This window comes from Schistocerca cancellata, chromosome 9, assembly GCF_023864275.1.
Source record: "Schistocerca cancellata isolate TAMUIC-IGC-003103 chromosome 9, iqSchCanc2.1, whole genome shotgun sequence".
NCBI lineage: Eukaryota > Metazoa > Arthropoda > Insecta > Orthoptera > Acrididae > Schistocerca > Schistocerca cancellata.
The window spans coordinates 309,507,629-309,528,809 of NC_064634.1; the positions used below are offsets into that span (position 1 = coordinate 309,507,629).

Genomic DNA, 21,181 nt, shown 5'->3' on the forward strand with positions numbered 1-21,181 from the left:
ATATATCAAAGCAAAATGTGTGGATGGTGAAAGGAAGATATTCACAAAGATTACCTGCCATATTTTGGAGCTGACAAGAAAGCTGAATCATTTACAAATATGGAGCATTCAAAGATGATTCCAGTAGATGTGTCTATCATTGGACAGTATGTCAGTCCACAATACAATTAGTCACCCAGTGTTCAGATTGATGTGTCCAGTTTTGAAGGGAAAAAAGTAAAAAGAACATCTTTAGCAGGCAGGACTTGCGTGAGTGATTAGCAGTGATTAAGAAGTAGATGGAGAAAAATGCCAAAGAAGTGGAAATTATTAATGAGAAAAGTAGACATTCAAGAAGGTGGTTGCAATATTTCCGAACCATTGAAAAAATCAGTAATAGTGAGAGGTCTTTATATATGTTGTAGTCACAGCCTGAAGGTTGGCCAGATTGCGAATTGGCTGGCCATTTCGCACTTTGGCTGAGAGGACTGGCCGAAGTCCAATTACTTGAAAGAATTGATATCTGGCTTCGGCCAGCCTTTTCATGAATTGGCTGGAGATTCCTGGCCAAAACATGATGTGATTGCACATACATTGGGAAATCCGTGGCTAAACCACACTGCATACTGTGATGAGGCAACAGTGTGAGCCTCCTGTATGGTAGACAGCACTTCTGTCACTTTCAGTGTTAACTGTGCTGTGCACATGGTATGTGCTGCTTTTTGGAGAAGGTCCTGTCTCTGTGCTTTGTTGTTCTTTGTGACAAACTGGATTAATTGTGACTACTGTTGCATTTTCTGGTATTTTTGTTTGTGGTATTAGCGCATTTCAGATGTGCTTAGGGTATGTCGGTTAAGTATGTGAGCTGTTCTCTCTCCATTTCCCTCTCCATCTCCCTCCCCCTCCCTCCCTTTTTTCCCCATCTATTTGTGATGTTTTGAGAAATGTAATGTACTGCCCCCCTCCCTTGAGGTCTTCTCTGGCGATTTGAAATAGGAAATATATTTACTAAACATACTTGTCTTTCATGTATTACATTTTTTCTGTGAAAGTGGATGAGAAAATGATAACTGCATTATCTTAAGGTTCATTATAGTGATACACTGATTGCTGACAAATGGCTCTCTATGATCGCAGTTTTTTGAGGGGGGGGAATTCTTCAATTAACTAAATACAAGTTAGGTGGCGATACCATCTTCCCTAATTCCTCGCTCGTTCTGTCAGTGCTTCCTCTACTGTAATCTATATGAAACGCTCTACTAACAAACATTATTTCGTTTAAACCTTTATTAAAAACACTTTAAGAAAACATGTTTTATAGAGAAATTTTATCAAACATTTTTAAGGCATGAAAACACCTTGCTTTAAACACACCAACCCTGTAGGCCCTAGTATTTATGTTTATAACCACCGGACAGACAGACAAAAAGGTTCCTGAAAATAGTAGGTCTAACTGTATTAACAGATCCCTAAAAACTGACTGTTTATTGATATAGACTAAAGCCTTTCAACTTAACTATTCATGTGAAAGACAGTGTTGGTTGTAGCATCTTCTGAGCCTTATTGTTATGTACCTTCTCAATTTCTAAATTTATATGACCTCTAAGAGAATTCTTGTCAGTGAACTTGAGATTAACTTCCTTTCACAGAAGATTAATCTTTCTCTTTAAGACCTGCATTATAAAAGTTAAGGTACAAATTAATTGTAAACACAACAACATACATTTGAGAGTTGCTGATTATCATGACTCTCTCTCAGCTGACATGTGTGAATTTGGCCGCTCCAGGAGGGAACTTCCCAAATGAAATATGGCATTTGTGCAGCATGCCTTTCAGATATGGTCTATGCTATGTATTAATTTTATAAAAGAAAATGTTATCTTTTGAAATAATGGGGGTTTTCTGAATTAAAATGTTAATGTGAGGATCATTGACCTCCCCCTTGAAATGAGAATTGGTGAGGTTTTGCCAGACTAATTTCCTCCATTTTGAGCTCATGTAATTAGTGGATGTGCCCTAAATCAGTAATTAAACATACCACTCCTAATTATTCAGTAGTGGGGCCTAGGTTGATCACATGTAATGTCATTCGATTTCAATTGTTTATATCATTCTTCCGTAAATGAACTGTGGCTACTTCACACGACTACGATATTCACGATGGAGGTGGGTTACATGCAAATACGGAAATGACATTTGATGTGGAAAGCAGGTTTCTGGAACACTTTGAATACGCCGCCACAAGAAAAAGTAAATAACAGTGGAATAATCACAAGCAGTAGATACTGTTTTTTTATAGAGGACATTTAACAAGCCAAAGCAAAGAAGAGAAAAGAGAGTGTTGCCTATCATTGACTAAGAGAAAATAACATAGCTGAAGCTGATGGAAAAGAAAAACTTTTGCACCAGTAACAGGAGACAACAGCGCTGTTTTCTACTATGTCCATACAGAAAAACTGTTCGAAATAATGCATGATACTCACTTGAAAATAGGACATGGAGGTCACACACAAATGGAAAAGGAACTGCAAGGAAGGTTTAGTTTCCACACCTCTAATTTTTAAATAATTAATTCAGAATGCCAGGTAGATCTGATAGACATGCAAAATAGCCTTGGCTGGGAGTACAAGTTGTACTCAGTTACCAAGATGACGTAACCAAGTTTATATTATTGCAACCCCCGAAAAGCCAAAGAGCAGAAGAAGTTACTTATCATCTGCTTGACGTCTTTCCGATGATAGGTGCTGCAAATGTGTAGCAGTCTGATTATCTTAGAGTTTTCGAATCAAGTTATGAGCTAAATAACATGTGGCCTGAACTGAAATTGGTACATGGAAAACTCAGACATAACCAAAGCCAAAGTTCCATCGAATGGGCCAACCAGGATATACAGAATATCATTATGACATCGATGCAGGCAAATAACTTAGCACATTGGGCTGAGGGTCTTTGATTCATCCAGTCATGAAAAACTGTTTTTTTCATCATGGAATTCAGCATTTGCCATACAAGGCAATGTTTGGCTGTGAAGCAAAAGTGGGGGTCAAGACAAAGTACCAGACAATAACAAGGTGATTTGGTTTATGAAGAAGAGTGAAGTGCAGCTCGTTGTTGTATATCCTTGGCAAAGATGTACATGCAATTTGTGGAAGAAGAAATGAAGCAAGGGAAGGATATGGAGGGAAAATTATTTGTGAATTATGTTATAATAAACAAGAAATTGGGAAGAAGAGGGCAGGAGTTTATGACAGTTTGCAAGCACAAGGTGAAAGAGATTTAAAAATTCAGATGCAAAATTCCCACCTACAAAAGCTGGAGACAATGTGCACATCTTTATACCAGATGTTGACAGAGGTTGTGGATATCCCAGCGTCCTTGCAGTTGTCATGAATTTCGAGGGCACTTTCTACGAGCTGGGAACAGAACATGGTGTTCTCAAGCACCTACATTGCAGAAATGAGTTCTTTCTTCTGCATGAAAAACTGCTCATACTGGAATCCGTGGCCAAAGAAGAAATATCATTACTAACCATATCATCTTTACAGTCATTGACCAGTAGCCAAGGATACAATCGATGCAATTGCTCTACTAAATGTGCAATAAATCACTGCAAATGCAGAAATAAGATAATTTGTGTAATTCCAAAGTCATAAAAGCTTAACTTGTTGTAATAAGTGAATAGCGGTTGTATTAAAAAAGATTTAAAAGCAAATAGATTGTAAAAAGTTTATATTCTTTATAAGTGAGATTGATAAAATAGATAGATTGCATACATCTTGAAATTATACATATTCGTCCACTTGTTTTTACCTTCTGATTCTGGCAATGTGTCTACCACAGTTCGCAAACTGAGCAGCCAGATCCCGAACTTGGAGAAAAGCTTGGACATTGGCCAGTCAGTTTACAGTCATGTTCAACATTTCCTGATTTATACAGTTTGAAACTGTTCAATCAAATCTGCTTTGCTTCTTTCTTCGGAGTTTGGCTGATCAGTCCCAGCCACTTCGTGAACTGGCTGGCCAAAACCCGAAATCCGGAAAAGATCAGACATTGGCTGTCCAATCTAAAGTGACATTGGCGATTTCGCAACTTCTTGGTGAACCGGTTTCCGCTTTGGCCGATTTTGGACTTTGGCCGTGACATGTACATTAATGAATATGCACTTCTAACACACTGCTCCTCATTTTTGGAATGATAATAAGAACAAAGACTCTCTGCACTAGTTTCTGGGGAGACTATATATATAAGTGAAAATGTTGGTGATGAAAATGGATTTGTGCCAAGTGTGTTAAATATTTAAGCCTGGGATGAAATAGTGAGATTATAGTTATCATTAAGTTAAAGTTAATATCACCTGCCTTTTGTCTTCAGAATGTTGGAATAATTAAATGGTTTTCATAAAAACTTACTTAGTTTCATGTAGGTACATGAGGAGCAGAACTGTGCCCTCTCATTAAATCAGCAAGGAAAGAGTCAAAGTATTTAAAACTGATGCTAGCCTTACCATGTATGAGCAGTCTTTTTTTTTTTTCAACATATATATATAAAAAGAAAGATGAGACTTACCAAACAAAAGCGCTGGCAGGTCGATAGACACACAAACAAACACACAAAATTCTAGCTTTCGCAACCAACGGTTGCCTCGTCAGGAAAGAGGATGGATATGTGTGTGTGTGTGTGAGTATATACCTGTCCTTTTTTCCCCCTAAGGTAAGTCTTTCCGCTCCCGGGATTGGAATGACTCCTTACCCTCTCCCTTAAAAACCACATCCTTTCGTCTTTCCCTCTCCTTCCCTCTTTCCTGATGAAGCAACTGTTTGTTGCGAAAGCTTGAATTTTGTATGTATGTTTGTGTTTGTTTGTGTGTCTATCGACCTGCCAGCACTTTTGTTTGGTAAGTCTCATCATCTTTGTTTTTAGATATATTTTTCCCACATGGAATGTTTCCCCCCCCCCCCCCCCTCTCTCTCTCTCTCTCTCTCTCTCTCACACACACACACACACACACACACACACACACACACACACACACACACACACACACACTTAAAATTTGTATAAATGCAAGTGATCTAATTTGTGCTGCAGTGAAACAGTATTAAGAAATTTAGACTGTTACATTTGCTTAAATAGTTCACTTGAAGTGTAAAGGAACAGTTTAGTGATATGAAATTAAGCAGACCTCTCAGTACAGTCACGATAATAAATTCGAAGGTGAATAACTGTTGACAGTATGACAGAACAATTCTTTGTCAGTGTAGAGGCCAGCTGCTTTATTGGTAGTGAGAGTAAAATGTAAGCAGCAATAACATTCATATGACATTGACAATTGCTATCAACAGCAGCATCACTTCCATGAGTAGCCTTAGTCTCGTGTTACAGGTGTGTGCCATTTGACGCTCTTATATTTTTATGGTGAGTAGCGGGGGTACATAGCCTCCCTCTCACTCGCGGTCCCCCTCCCACGACTGCTTTCTTCCCCTTATGCACCACTTACAGCTCTCGGTACAGCTCACTGACTGTGAGATAGGGGCATTTTGGGGAGTATCAGAAAGTGAAAGACAAAAAGTTAGGTGTATGAAAATGTAACGAGTTGCTTGAGACATAATGAGTTCCTCAAACTTTAAAGGAAATAAGTAGTTCAGTGACAATAGTTCAGGGCTGGGCTCGTGTGTCAAACTCTAGAATAAACAAAAGGTTTGGTCAAAAACAGTTAAAACAAAATGTAAACTGCCTACTGTTACATTATAAGTTTAGTAAAAAGTAACTAGCCTGTAGTAAAGAATTATGTTTTATAGTCCCACTCTGTTTTGTGATTCACATACTAATTAATCATGGACATTTATTTCTTTTCAGTTGTTCAGTTGAAGACAGATGATCGAGCAAAGTTCTTTGATGCACTGACTACTCTCCTCAGCTGAATCTTCATGTATCTTTGTTTTACTCTTTACACAACAGACAATTGCTGTGCCTTGTCTGAAGGAGTCTTTCACATGTTAATACCTCTACACAAGTGCTAGCACGGTTGGCAAAAATGACGAAAAATCTCTTTGTACTCCGTTACGTGTTCTTTCAAAAACAAGCTTTAAATATCAATTATAGTATAATGAATAGTGCCCTTTAAGGTATGTGTGAATGGTTTGCCTGTTAATATGAATAGTGCCTTTTAAGGTATATGTGAATGGTTTAACAGTTAATATTGTGTGTGTGTGTGTGTGTGTGTGTGTGTGTGTGTGTGTGATTTGGAGTGTACAATTAGATTTACAACTTCCTGTGTATTTAATGCTTAGCTGTTATGGGATCTTGGTAGTGACATTACCTGATAGTAAAATTATTTTATGAGCAGTCAATTCTTCTATGTGATATTGACATTTTGTATAAATTTTCATATACTTCTCATGTTTTACAAAAAATAGACAATGAAATATATTATGAACAAAGGAGTCATAAATTGACTGAAGTGTTTTAGCACAATTGTCACGTAGACATAAAGAGTCAAAAAATATTTGAAATGTTCGACAAAATGTATTCAAATACAATATTTTAACAAGAAAAATTATATTTTGTGGGAAATTAAAAATGTTGTACTCATATTTTAACCATTTGTTCCATCCTTTTGAATGAAACTCTGCCAGTTATTGCTACGGACACGTTTTTACTTTTTTGTGTGGACCGTCCATGACACATATGAAGTATCTTTCCTAATGGTTATTCTGCTGTGTGCTTTGTGAATTGAAAGTATCAGACTGCATATGCAAAGGGTCAGGGTTTGATTATTGCCCTGTCCTAAGATTTTTTCCAGTCTCTTAACATGCCTTTTCCGTGACACAAAGTTTTCCTAATGTTACAAAAAGTTGTGCATAGAATCCAAGACAAACTATTGCCCTTGCTGTATACAGCTGCCAAACTGGTTCTCGGCTGAGAGGGGGGACAATGCATAGGAGAGCACTATAGTATTTAAGTTAACCTTCATTTTAATTATTACATTACTTGAATGGTGTGAGGAAATTTGTTACTGTAGACTGGTGCTGGCTGCAGACTTCTATGTGTGGGAGGCTGTGGTATAGATCCTTCAATACTGTGGGGCATGCAGAGTCAAGAATGGGCACTGAAAGATGAATATTCATTATTAGTTGATGCCTTCCACACAGTACTTCAACAGTAGTGACGCAGGTGCCGGTCATGGCTAGGGGAAGGGGCAGATGTCACTAGTGCTATGCTTGGTGTCATGAGGCCAAGTTAGGCAGTGGTAGAATACTGGTGGGATGTGTGTGGGTCCCATGTCAAACCCAGGACCCTCAGAGACAGGTTTGAGTGTTAGCCAATGGCACCTCCTGAAGCCTAGAACTATCAGGGCTTGCTGACAGTTAGTCATACATTTGACCAATGACTGATGCGGAGACTGTGGCAATAGAATGCATGACACCGAAGGAATCATACTAGTAGTGGAACTTGGAAGGATTTATACTCTCTCTCTCTGACTGTGTAAATGCCACATTGTGCTACACCATCATGCAACACAGTCAATCACTGACAGCAGAATGCCAAATTGCAGGGTGCTGTGGTAGCACTATTACAGTGACCAATTGTAGACTCATATTATTGGCTGGCACATGTATCACTTGGCGTATTGTCAAGGCCTGTCTGAAGCTTGGTCCACAATGCATCACGTGTCCACCAAATAAAAGCAAAATCTTTGGTACTCGTGAACTTACAGCATGATATGAAAGCTGAGCCGGACCTTATCATCGTCTACAGCTTACTGCATCATTTTTTTCTGCTTGTTTCTTTGATGTTAATCCATCTCCCATCATTGCTGCAGGGCCACCCACAGGCTTTCTGATTGTACAATATTTTGGTCTTACAGTGATTAATCTTTAAGCGTACTGTCATACTTACCGTGTTTTACATTTTTTTCTGCTTGTTTCTTTGTTGTTAATCTATCTCCCATCATTGCTACAGAGCCACCAATAGGCTTTGTGATTGTACGATATTTTGGTCTTACAATGTTTAATGTGTGTGAATTCCTATGGGACCAAACTGCTTAGGTCATCGGTCCCTAGACTTACACACTACTTAAACTAACTTATGCTAAGAACTACACACACACACACACACCCATGTCCGAGGGAGGACTCAAACCTCCAGCGGGAGGGGCCGCTCAGTCTGTGACAAGACGCCTTCAACCAGTGTTTAATCTTCAAGCGTACTGTCATACTTACCGTGTTCAGTTCTTCCACCCTCTGTTGAAGTTCTGGGTTTCATGCAAACAAAACAACACAAATTGAACATTTATTCCTTCTTCATCCCAGTTTAGTGATTTGAAGACCTCTTCCATGATTACAGAAAATAGTTTTGGTGAAAAAGTATTCTTTACTAACTACTTTCTGAGCTTGGAAGTTTTCACTGTTTTGATTTAATCAAGTGGGACCTCTAGCTTTATGTATATATATATATATATATTTATTCAACAAACTGGTATGGAAAGTTCTGGCAAAATGTAAATAGTTTGGGGGTAAAAATAATAACTCACTAAATAATAGAGACATTGGGTTGTTGACAGGCATGCAAAACATAGCATCTATTTCTTGGTTTCCAAGTGCTGCCTGCTGTCTCTTCAGTCCAAGGATTTGTCCTGTTTCTGTGCACAGAATTGCTTGCCCTACTACTTCTAGTATTACTCCCAGAATGCACTCATTCTCACACTTTATTAGCCAAGTTAACTCCCTTAAGATGCCTTACAGATATTATTAGAAAATTTTCATAAATCTTTAATATGGTCTTTATATACAGGGTGTATAAGACCTGGGACAACCGTAAGATCCGGGAAAAACTCGGAATTTATTCATCTGGGAGAAAACCGGGAAAAACTCGGGATTTTTTTAGAATTCCGGGAATTCTTCATTGTTTTAGTTTTCAGTTAAATTTTTGTAGCATTGACTGGTAAGGACCAATACTCTAATAAAGGATATTACTGTATCTCACTACTTCAGCAATAAAACATGGGGGGAGGGGGGGGGGGGGGGGGGACTAAGTTGCCGGGGAAATGTGCCATATACAGCAACAAAACACAGTGCTCACACAAGCATCTGCCAACAACAAAATGTGTCAACGGCTTTAGGAAGCCTATGTAATCCTTCATAACAGCAAATTGCCTCCGATGAGCGTGATGTCACAACTGCTTACAGAACATTCGTTTGAGCAGTTGTGAGCAAGCACATGCCCAGTTGAGTTGCGTATGAGTAGTACCTTCTCCTGCTTCTGGCTACAGAAGTGTGGCAGTTAACTGTATAAGCAATAGCAGCAAACAGCCAGATACTACCCGGAAAAAATTTTACTGGGCTTCCTAAGCTGTCAGATTCACGCATGCGCAACAGGCCTGGATATAGGGGCTGGGAGCAAACTGGGATATCTGCCCCGGTCGGCAATTTCTGGGGTGGGCAGCCGCTGACGTTCTGTTCCAGGAGTAGCACGGAAAATGCGTTGTACGAACACGTAATAACGCGAACTGGAGAATAAACGTGGGATAACTAAAACGGCGATTGTGGTAGGTTTGGTCAAGTTAACCAGAGAATAAGTTTTAACCCTGGCAGGAATAGTTACAGAATTAGTGATGACAAGATTGTTTGTTAGAATGAGGAAGGAGAAGAAACGGGTACATCACACAAATTATGGAAGAATATGATGATTCCAAATTTATAGAAAAATTTTGTACTACTACTTTTCGCTCTCATGCTTCAGAAGCTAGAGCGTATAAATGAAATGTGAAACTATTTCGTAACGTGAAACTTGCTTGTAGTAGGTGTAATAGGCATTTGATATTGGTACTTTGTGATTATATTCTGTTGTGTTATAAAAATGACCATTTGTGCCAAAACAGTGTTGTTTATTCGGTGTGTGTTACAATTCCTGCAATATTAGGCAGACCTGTTATCTAGCAGACAGTGACAAAACACACGTAATCAGATCGAGAAAGCACCCCTGTCTTGGGTAATATTAGTATTAATACCTTTTTCAGTATTAGTCAACGACATTTGGTTTTTTCATGTAGCAAAACGTTTGACGAACTTTGATGAGCTAATAGATTCTTGCCCAAAAGGAAAGCACATCATGTAAATCTGTACTAAGGTTAGTAAGAAAAGCAATGCAAGGACTTAGATTGAAGAAATGTGTACTGTCTTGCTTGTCTATTGTCTTCGCTGGTTTTACGTATCCTATATTTAATTTTATGTCACACAAAACCATTACAAAATGTTACTTGGTTGAGTTCCACAGAATGAAATACAGTGACATGCGATAGAAGAATGCTGTGTGTAGAGGTGTGGCACTACACTTTGGCACATTTAAGACCAAATAATATATATTACATTTCCTCAAACAGATATGTTTTATGTACCAGCTCTTCAGAAAGATGTGCACTGCAAAATGGACATATTTTTGAAAAGTTGATTTTTTAAATTTTTGGCATCCTACCTCAAACGCTCGAGGGAGGAGGGGCACCACTCTCTAGTATTGCCCCGGTTCGGAAATATCGTAGATCCATGGCAGATCTACAGAGCAGTCTCAAGTTGTAATAGGGAGGTGGGTAGTCTCATGTGACCCGTGTTTACGTTTAGTGATTTTGCTGTTTCCTTTTCGTTTATTGCTCTCACGTCAAATGAAAACAAAACGGATTTTTGTGATCAAGAGCTATCAAGTGAATTAAAATACATTCACATAATTACAGAAGGCTAAAATATGCTATTAGTTTCAGATTTTATTTTATTTCTCCTTTCTGACACTCAAGCATTATCGCATTGCAGAACAATGAACTTATTTTTGTCGATTTACTAAAGACCTTTGGCTTTTATTAATCTTTTTCATTGACCAGCCAATTTATTTGAAACGGAGTGTTTAATTCCACACTATTGGCTAGTTTCAATTGTTCGCTGCATTTCAGGTGCATGTTTTCATTTTATAGAATGTATGGCATTATGCCATTATAAAGAACCAAACATGAGTTAATACAGTACTGGTACTTCAAGAAAACTTACGTCCGAATCTGGACATATGAATGTGCACTTCAAGCCGAATTATGCATTTTAGTATGGTTCATGAAATTACCGTGCTCTTGGAGTATCCTCTAATATCTTGTTTCTTTTGTGACATTATGTAAGACGCTTTTTATCTGGCACTTTCTGGCAACTGCTGAAATGAACCTATTTCTAACAGGTCGCGGTAATATATTGCGAATGGTGGTTTGAAAAGCGTTACTTTCAAAGTAAATTTCCTTTTACGCAAGATGAACTATGTGTGAGAATGTACGATGAATTTCTTAACTCGCAGAGCTTTTGACTCTCACTTAAAAATCAGCTCTTTGAGTACGATGATTTAGAATAATTTCGAGCCCAGAAGACCTGACATTTATGTCGTTCTTAAAAATTTTACTGGCACATTTGTGTGATGTAGCTTAAAGTGTAACATGCGCAAAAAGGGGCAACATTATATGTGAAAGCTTTTTTTTTCTTGTAGCAGCACTACGTATATTAATTTAAATCATTAACTTTTCCTATTTGTGTGTTTGCGTTGCTTAACAGTGATGTTGCTATTGGCAAGGAACATAAAGCTCTGGGCTGACTGCCTCACGTGTCCTATGTTCTGAATATCTGCTGTCGTCGGCTGACGAGATCACGTGATGTGAGCTATGACAGGCTTACAGAAGCGCATCGCAATCATGATTTCAATGATGTTTAAAGCTTTCCCGGCATACTGATTGTTCCATAATTGGAACAATGATTTCAATGTTTTGGCAAGTAACATGCGATGTTTGGTGGAATTCGAATTTATACTTTCGTAATAAGAAAATATGCAGTGTAATGTTGCTACATGTCAGACATCTTCCCAAAACTGCATGTCAGACATCTTCCCAAAACGTGTTTTGTTCCCTGAGTTTCATTTTCTAAAGTGCCGGGAAATTCCATGCCTGTGTATAAAACCATAACCATTCAAAAGACTGATAAGTTTTACAGTTCCGAGGAAAAGTATACTCTCACTTCACACGGAAAAAGGGTATTTTCACTCGGGAGGAAGTGCACCTTTAACGGGGAAAAATCCGGGAATTTTTTTTCCTCGTCCTCGTATACACCCTGTATATTGCACAGTGCAAATTCCAGAGATTCTCATCGTGCTCTTGTAATATTCTAAAGTGAAACCGGTCCCTACAATCTACTGAATGCAACTCATGGCTGTCCTGAAAAACTTAATTCTAGTCCACAGTTCCTGCTGTAAGACTGATTTGATGTTCTGTTTTTCCAGCCTCTTCAGCTAGATAACATTATAAGCTTATTGAGTGTGTTACTCAAACTATTTTCAGATCTCTCTTCATTTGACTAGTGACTTATAGTAATTGAAGAAAGGATCACAGAGGGATGCTCCTCTAGCATTTAGAACATGACTTGTATTGAACAACAAGCATGCACTGTCAAGTAAAAAAAAAAAAAAAAAAAAAAAGAGAGAGAGAGAGAGAGAGAGAGAGAGAGAGAGAGAGAGAGAGAGAGAGAGAACCTCTCGAAACACTGAATTAACCGGCCTTAATGTTCTTCAGTGTTATCCCTTTGTTAAATATTTCTATGAAAGTGTTTAAAGCAGAGACTCAAACTATTTGTCTCATGTCTATGACATTGTTTTGACAATTTTATGATGGCAAAACTGATGGTGTTGATAATCCCACACAAAATATTGCAAAAGATTTTGAATTGTGTTATGGTGTATCAAAGGGCAAGAGGACTTTCTAGAATAAATAAATGTGCTTCTGAATGCGGTGATCATGTTATTCCACTATTCATCATGTAAAATAGGAATTAATTGAGAAACTGATAGGTATACTATGTATGTTTTACTTTTTCATGTCAGTATACAGCAATATTCATTAATGCATGATACTTGTGTCCAAAGTATTACGTGTTATTTTTTTTTTAAAGAAAAAAAAAAGATTTAAAACTTTCTCACCACTTCGATTGTTCCATGAAATTTGTAGTGATTTCCCTTATGTAAATAAATTTATGCCATGATATTTAAGCACAGAGTCTGTTGCCCATCTTCAGGTATTTGTATATCCTGATGAAAGTACACTGAGCATCTGTTTCTAAAACCATGCCAGTACAGGTGTGTTAGACTCCCAAATGCCATGATGCAAGCGTAACTTGAGTGCACACATGCAATTATGCTGTTAAGTTTGTGTGTTGCTCCGAGTATCCCCTGTGGTTGAAGCTCATCTTATGAATGTCAGATTGATTATCTTCATTCAATAAAATAGGAGGGAGGATCAGAAAATAATGCACAATAGGTTTTTTTTTCTCCCCTGGTATTGCAGCTGGAATGTTGAATAGCTTGAAGTTTGCACTACAGAGGGTATTTTGTTTTCGTGTGCAGCTCTAGTGAGAGAAGTGTGAACGATGAAACAGACATAGTGCACATGTTACTGTTGTCAACTTGTGAAGAGCAGCAGAGTGTAGTTCAATATTCTTGGGCCAAAGGGCATAAACTGAGTGAAATTCACAAGGGCATGCCTGGTGTATAAGGGGACGACAGTGTAGACCACAGAAATGTCTCCAAATGGTGTGCTATCTTCTATGTGGGCCAAGTGAACCTTAGTGATTCGCCACACTCCATCAGTAGGCCAGTAATAGCTGCAACCCTGCAGAATGAGTGGACCATTGAGGCAGCAATTTTGAATGCTCCGCATGTGCATTTGCAAACATATCCTATGGTGTGGTGTACGACATTGTATTGAAATTTCGGTGAGTTAATGTTCTCTGGGTGCCTAATAGCTTAAAGTAGGATTGGTCCGATGTTCTGCGCTTCCAGTCTCATCAGCTACAGAATACTACGTTGCTTATTGAGTGTGAGACTCAAGCCTGTTTCTACTTGGTTAGTAACTTACAGGGCCAGCAAATGCTGACAAACTTGGATCACTTAACATGTTACACTGCGTAAGGGCACGGCATTATGAAAGGAATCATCAGTGGTGATGAGTTGTGGGCATACCACTATACGCCTAAAACCAAGCAGGCCTGTATGGAGTGGAAAAAAATTCAAAGTGACTCAATCTGCTAGGAAAGTGCTTGTTACAGCTTCTGGGATATGCATGACGTGTAATTGGTGAATTTTGCTGAACAAAGGACCACTGTGAATACTGCAGCCTACGTTGCAACTTTGGTTAAGTTGCATCATGCCCTTTTTGACAATCGCCACAACATTAATGCTGATAGTGTCAAATTCTTCCTGACAATGCTCGCCTCCATGTTGCTGTTCCTGTTCATGAGAAAATCGCCAGATTTGGGTGGGAGGTGCTCCAGCATTCACCTTACATTCCGGACTGTGCACTATGACACTTTCATCTGTTTGGCTGCATGAAGAAATTCCTGGCTGTCCAATGCTTTGCAACAGATGTGGAAGTGAAATCAGCAGTCTGTGGATTGCTGCACTCCAGCCAAACAGACTTTTATGAACAGGTCTTATTGAAACTGGTACCACAATGGGAGAAAGGTGTTGAGAAAGTTGGTGACTACATAGAAAAGTAGGTAAAAGATGTAATTTCATTTGTGTTTTTTCGTTACTTATGAAACTGTTTGGTAACATAATTATTGTGCAATATTTTCTTATCTTCTCTCGTGGCAGAGCGTCGTTAGCTATAAGGAACATGAAATTTTGCAGTGACATAGTTCAGTGTAGTAACCAACTGGAGACCACTTTCCCAATTTATAAGGTCCTCAGACAGTTGTATTTCCACTGATTCCTTAAAGTTGCAGATCCAGAGTTCAAAGTATGGGCCACATTTTTTGCTTCATTATAATTTATCAGTTGTAGGGTAGGTAGATCGCTACTTACTGTAAAGAAGATAGGTTAAGTTGCAGACAGGGACAATTAAGACACTTACACAGAGCTTTCAGCCAGAGTCTTCATCAGCAAAAGAGAAACACATACCATTCACGCACACAAGCAAATACACCTCACACACACATGAGCACTAACTCTGGCAGCTTGGGTCAGATTCCATAAGCAGTAACTGTCAGACATTTTAAAGTATAGTATTTAGCATAAATTTAAGTCTGTTACAAACTAGACATTTTTAGCAGATGGGCCTAAGGAGAGGACTACAGTACTTATAGCATACAAGACAAAACTGTATTACTTGCTCTGTATGGACACAGGCAATAGATATGGACAGACTGATAACAGTTTTACTAGATGAGTGGCTAAGAGGAAGACTCAGTTCGTGTGGAATACAAGAACTGAAAAGAGGAACAGTGGTGAAAAAACAATGGAGATATTAACATTCAATTGTGCATCATAATTTGTGGTGCTTGCAAATGAACACATGGTAAACAACTGTTTACAGAATTAAATTACGTAACTACAGCATTACAGTGAATAATTATATTTTCATGTTAGATTTATGGTAAATAATGAAATACAGTTCATAAGCAATGATGATGGCCCTAATTATAATATTAGAAGTAAAGTGATATTTATTATTAAAACACACGATGTTCCCCTTATTTCATAAGATGATATTGTCAACAAGTTTTGTTCTTTATGGCCAGGAGCGTACTATATGTCTGATAATGACATAATTATTAGAATAGGTGTGCCAAATAGCCACTTATAATAAATAATCTTTATTCACGACAGACTGTTTGGCCTTTATCACCATTGTCAAATACATCTAGATTGATGTGACATCCATATTACATTGTTAGTGAACTGTCTCATAACTGTCACTGTTTTAATAAGATGGTAAATGATGTCAGTATGTTGAAAATAAAGAGATAATTACAGTGTGAAAGTAGTTTAACAGTTTTACTCTATATATTTTCCATATAGCATCGTAAGAGTGTAACTGTCAAACTGCTGTCAAATTGTAATTAACATTTTTTTCACCATATTGACATCATTTATCATCTTACTAAAACAGTGACAGTTGTACGACAGTTCACTGATGACATAATATGCACGTCACATCGATCTAGATGTACTTGACAATGGTGATAAAAGCCGAAACTGTCTGTCATGAATATAGATTACTTATTATAAGCAGCTGTTTAGTGCATCTATTCTAATAATCATATCGTCATGAGACATATGTTATGCTGCTGGCCCTAAAGAAGAAAAATTGCTGATGATACCGTCTTATGAAATAAAGTGGAACATTCTGCATTTTATATGCATAAAAGTCAAATTGATATTTATCACTTTTCATTATAACTGACTTCAGCTCAGAAAGATACGAATATGCTGCTACCTAAATCTTCAGTCACTTGCCTTCTCCTGTAAAATGCCTGACATGCAACAAATCTTAATTGTGAAAGCAGCCTGTAAAAAGGTTTTTTTCAGGACAGCTCTTATTTTATTGAACATTTATTTAAAAACTTAATGCAACAAAGTATTCCACACTTACTAATGTTAGCTATCTGTTTTGATCTGTGTGTAGCCATATTTGAAGACAAATGAGTAGTCTGAAAATTGATGGAGCCATCTGTATAGTTATGTGTCAAAACCTATAGGTGTGAGTCATGCCGAGCATTAAATGTTAATCCTCAGATGACCCAGTATGACACATTTTCTTTTACCTATCACTCATCTAAATATTCAGGATGCACATCACAAGTTAATTTGCAGTTATCTGTACAAAAAAGCGTTTATAGATTTAATCTGTGTTACTGAATATAAAAAGGATGATAATTTAAGGTGGTGTCTATTATTTGAACTTACGGCAGCATACTGTAGCTTACATTAATTATCAGGAGAGGGAACAACTTCATTTTAAAGATGATACTTTTATTCCATTCCTTACAAATGTCATGGAGTCCCATTCATGTAGAAAACTGAAAGATGGCTACAACTATGTCTGAAATATCTCATTTGAAAATCATGATGCAACATGAATGTAGAAGACAGCAGCTAATATCACTGACAGTGCTATAGCATCCTTTATAGATATCTTTGGTACATATATTTTGGTTCATTTATAAAAGAATTCATTAAAATAAACATTTTAAAATACTGTATCTGTTGTTAACATTTGCAATTTTATAATTATGGGCTACATTGTTTAAATAGTCTTCTTGTTTGTGGTATGAAATAACTAAAATTTTATAATGTTACTGAAAGTTTATTCTGGATTTATTACTATGATTCCTTGCTTACCAAAGGCGTTAATATACCTTATTACTCCTAAGAAAGAGAAACAATTTTTTGTCATTTAACTGCATTTCAGCCATTAACGATCATCGATCTCATTCTTCTGTAATTAAAAATAAACTTGACTGAATTTTGGATTACCGAAACATGCCTTATTCATTTTGCCATGTTACCGTACTACTGTCTAAGCTTAATTCTTTCATTTTATTGTGAAAGACATTTTACTGTAAAAGATATTTTCATATGTCAAAGAGTGTTAAGATAAGCTTATAGAGCAGTATAATCCAGTATTTGTAATAAAATCTTATGAAATGCTGTCCATTAATCGTATGTACTTTTTCTTGCTGCATAATTTTACTGTTGATCTGATTTACTTGCCTCTGGAATACTCAGCTCAAAGTCACACGATTCAGTTATATCTGTAGTTACATTGTGTATCCAAAAGGTTTTTTGCTGATTCTATTTCTAACACTGCCCTATCTCTACAAGTTGTCCCTCTTCCTGATCCTGTGGAGATCCTATATCAACCGTGGGTAAAGAGCCATCACAGAAAGCTGCAACAAACTGCCGGACAGAGTCCTCAGTTATCTCAGCACCATCTTCCATAACCGCCAGTCTTCCACTAGGAATGTCCACAGCAGCAAGTAGGGGTACAGCATCATCAATGCCCACCAGTTCACGGAGTAAGTCACTCGTATCACTCTGCAAAGAGAGGTGGGAAACCAAAATTAATGTGTTACCATCGTTGTGATTTAATCTATGAAGAAATGACTAATAACCTCCTTCCTAGGTGACAATGGTGTTATAAATAATGTTGCACAGGGATGATTTTAATGAAGAGTGAAAATGGAGGAGATAAATAAAGTTCAGAAAAAAAAGCTATTTATAAAAATAATTTTTATAAAATAGGCAATGAATTTGAAAACATACTTTATGCATTCAGTAACAGGTTTCCAGATCCCTGATATAATCAATCATGGAGATATGTAATTATCTTCCATTAAAATTCTAATTATGTGGCTAATAACCTTCATCATTTACAATAAAAGAGGAAACATTTGTTTATGTATTGAACATATGAAGCCTAATTTCATTACACCTGGATCAGACTAACACGATGATTGACAGACATGGAAAGGGGAGATGTTGTCAGTTGCCTGTTACAAGCCCACCCAATGTGGCTGCAGTAGCAACAGCTTTTCAGATCAGTACTGATTTGATTTGCACATTTTCCATTAATCTGCAGCACTCAGTTCACCTTATGGGATCATAATAACCTTTACCATTTTGTTGCTCTCTCTTACTATTAGCTATCTACAGTCTTTGGCATATTATAAAAAAGAATCTGCACAAACAAAGAAAGCATACGATGAACAACAGTATGTTAATGGCCATAATTGTTGTCTGTAGACTGATATAGCAAAGGCCAACAAATCAGAAGACATGGCCAAGTTCGTTCTCTGGTTGGTTGTTGCTGTGGTAGCTTTCATGTAAACAACTAGCTGTTAACCACATTGTTGTTCTGGTCTGGGCATAACTGATTGTGTTCTTGCCCAATACAGATTTAGCTGTGGTGTTATTTCTCAATTGCATCAGAAGGAATTAGTTATCAAAAGTTTCACTTAAGGTACAAGGTCTATCTAAAACTGTCTGTATTGCATGATTGTTTTTCATGAATACAGACAAGTTTATTCTGTAATGTTATTCAGTAAATAGCCAATGATTTGGACTGGTTTTTGCATACAAAGATTTCTAGCATCTTTGAACCCATATTATAAGAAAATTATTACGTTACTTACATGTTTTGAATGTGTCAACACTGACTAGCCTTGTACTCATAAGGGACTGTGTGATCAAATTAACTAACAACAAATTAATTAATAAGTCAAATGTCAGTGTTTTAAAAGTTACGCAATATTATTAATTCTTACCTACAGTAATACGTCAAATGAAAGGGAGTCAAATGTCATATGGCACACACATATAGCCCAAAAACAATTTCTTCCCATATGTTTATCAGCATGTCTGGAAGAAATTGACAGCTGCTTCATTTGTGGTTCTCTAGTTGGACAAGCGTGCTGGTAGAGGGCGCACAAAGCCCTTTATAAATTCCCTCTCCCACAGGTTTACCGCCATAACTGAGTAGTCAGTGTAGCTAGGTGCCATGTGGAGAACCCACGTTAAATTCCTGTCATTGCCAGGGATTTTTCTTTGGTGGGAGGACTGGAATGGGTACACTCAGCCTCATGATGCCAATTGAGGAGCCACCTGAGAGAAGGAGCAGCTGCAAAGCCAACAACAGCTGGGAGAGCATTGTGCTGACCCCACACCCTACCATACCGCATCCAAGTGATGCCATTTGTTGAAGGTAACATGGCAGTCGATCAGTCACAGTGGGCCCATTTTGAGGCCAGAGTGGCAGAGCTTTGCATTTTTGCCATTCCTACAAGAAAATAAATAGGTAAAAAAAAAAAAAAAAAAAAAAAAAAACGCTACTGCATAGTACCAGATCAAGTGAACAAAGTGTACGTGGCAAATGAACTGTGTCATCTGGCCCTCTGTGCCCACCAGCTAGGGGTATCATCAATTAATTAACCCTGCGAACAGCTACACCAGTGTTGAGGAGCAGCATCTTGTTATCAAATAAAATTCCCTGGTATGTTTTGTAGCTTAGGACTGCTCTAAGCAGTTTTCATTGCATTCTCAGCATGGCTGATGGAAACTGGCTATGGCATTGTCAAATGTTGATCTGACTGTGTTATGAAAAATATGTCTCAAAAGAACATAATAAGTGAATCCTAAAAGCAAGTTCATACTTTGCGAGTCAAATTAAGATTGCATAACCAAATTGGAGTTTTCAATTCCACTGATGTACACATTATGGGCATTTATGATTCCATAAAGATAAAATTTCACTACTGAAGGCAATACTTCTTACTGCAGCAGCATTTTGTTTGCAGATTCGGCAGTCAGGGTGTAAACTGTCAGCTTTATAATATGTAAAAGCTGTGAGTGATATGACTGTAGTTGAAAACATGTCCTTGAAACCTCCAAAGCCATCACTGAATTTGGTAATTTATGACTAGATCACTTAAAAGATTTCATATGGGAACATAAAAAAGACTCATGTTCTGCATTCAGTTCAAACACTCTTCTTAGTCATTCCAAACTCTTTTACAAATGCAATCAAGTCTTTCAAACTAATGACACATTATAAATGTGTTATCATTGCTGAAGGAATTGCAATTAAACTTGGTACAAAACATGCAGCGAACTAAAATCATAGATTTACCCCTTTCAAACTGTAATTGTGTTCACAAGTATCATCTTTACTAGTGATGCTTCCAAGTGTTTGGTTAAGAAAGCAGTTTATGAGCACCTACTAAACTGGCATATTCATTGTTTCTTTCAGTTTTGAATCATTTACTGTATGTTACAGCTAAGATGCAGAGTGGAAAATCAGAATTCCAATGTTCTTTGTGGAACATTCAGAAATGTAAAGGGCTGGTAAACAGATTGTTAGCTGCGTTGCGGACAGTTGAAATAATGCAAGAAGAGAACATACATATTATATAATAACAGAAATATCACTATTCTGGGTTTATGAAGGGCACAGTGAAGAGCATTACAAGGTTTTCAGTTTGTCATGAACGTTGCATTAAAGAAACAGTCTTTTCCTGTTATGTGACTGACGGTACAGCACAATGTAAGGTTCATGCCAAAGGATAAATTTTATCGTCTCTCTCTCTCTCTCTCTCTCTCTCTCTCTCTCTCTCTCTGTGTGTGTGTGTGTGTGTGTGTGTGTGTGTGTGTGTGTGTGTGTGTGTGTGTGTGTGTGTGCGCGTGTGTGTGTTTTTGAGGGAGAGGATCTCTTTTATGAGTACATACTATTAGATGGTATTCTAAGTGCCAATAAGCTTTGATCTCGTTTGTGTTTTGGACACTTGCTTTCTTATATTCCAGCCTTCTAAACCTTTTCATTATTTATTATACGATTCCCTTCTTTGGTTTCATTTGATAC

The 21,181-nt window shown here is 37.5% G+C and overlaps 2 protein-coding genes across 2 annotated transcripts in view; one reads left to right on the plus strand and one right to left on the minus strand.

Annotated features, from left to right (window-relative positions):
• The window catches only part of LOC126100767 (cell division control protein 45 homolog), a 145,424-nt gene extending 138,879 nt beyond the window's left edge, over positions 1–6,545 (plus strand). The window contains exon 14 of the mRNA XM_049911387.1: positions 5,836–6,545. Coding sequence (XP_049767344.1) covers positions 5,836–5,900 — 65 coding nt within the window. The 3' untranslated portion in view covers positions 5,901–6,545. The remainder of the gene's footprint in view (positions 1–5,835) is intronic.
• A 10,235-nt stretch (positions 6,546–16,780) lies between these two features.
• The window catches only part of LOC126100944 (nucleoredoxin-like), a 265,930-nt gene continuing 261,529 nt past the window's right edge, over positions 16,781–21,181 (minus strand). The window contains exon 6 of the mRNA XM_049911606.1: positions 16,781–17,862. Coding sequence (XP_049767563.1) covers positions 17,626–17,862 — 237 coding nt within the window. The 3' untranslated portion in view covers positions 16,781–17,625. The remainder of the gene's footprint in view (positions 17,863–21,181) is intronic.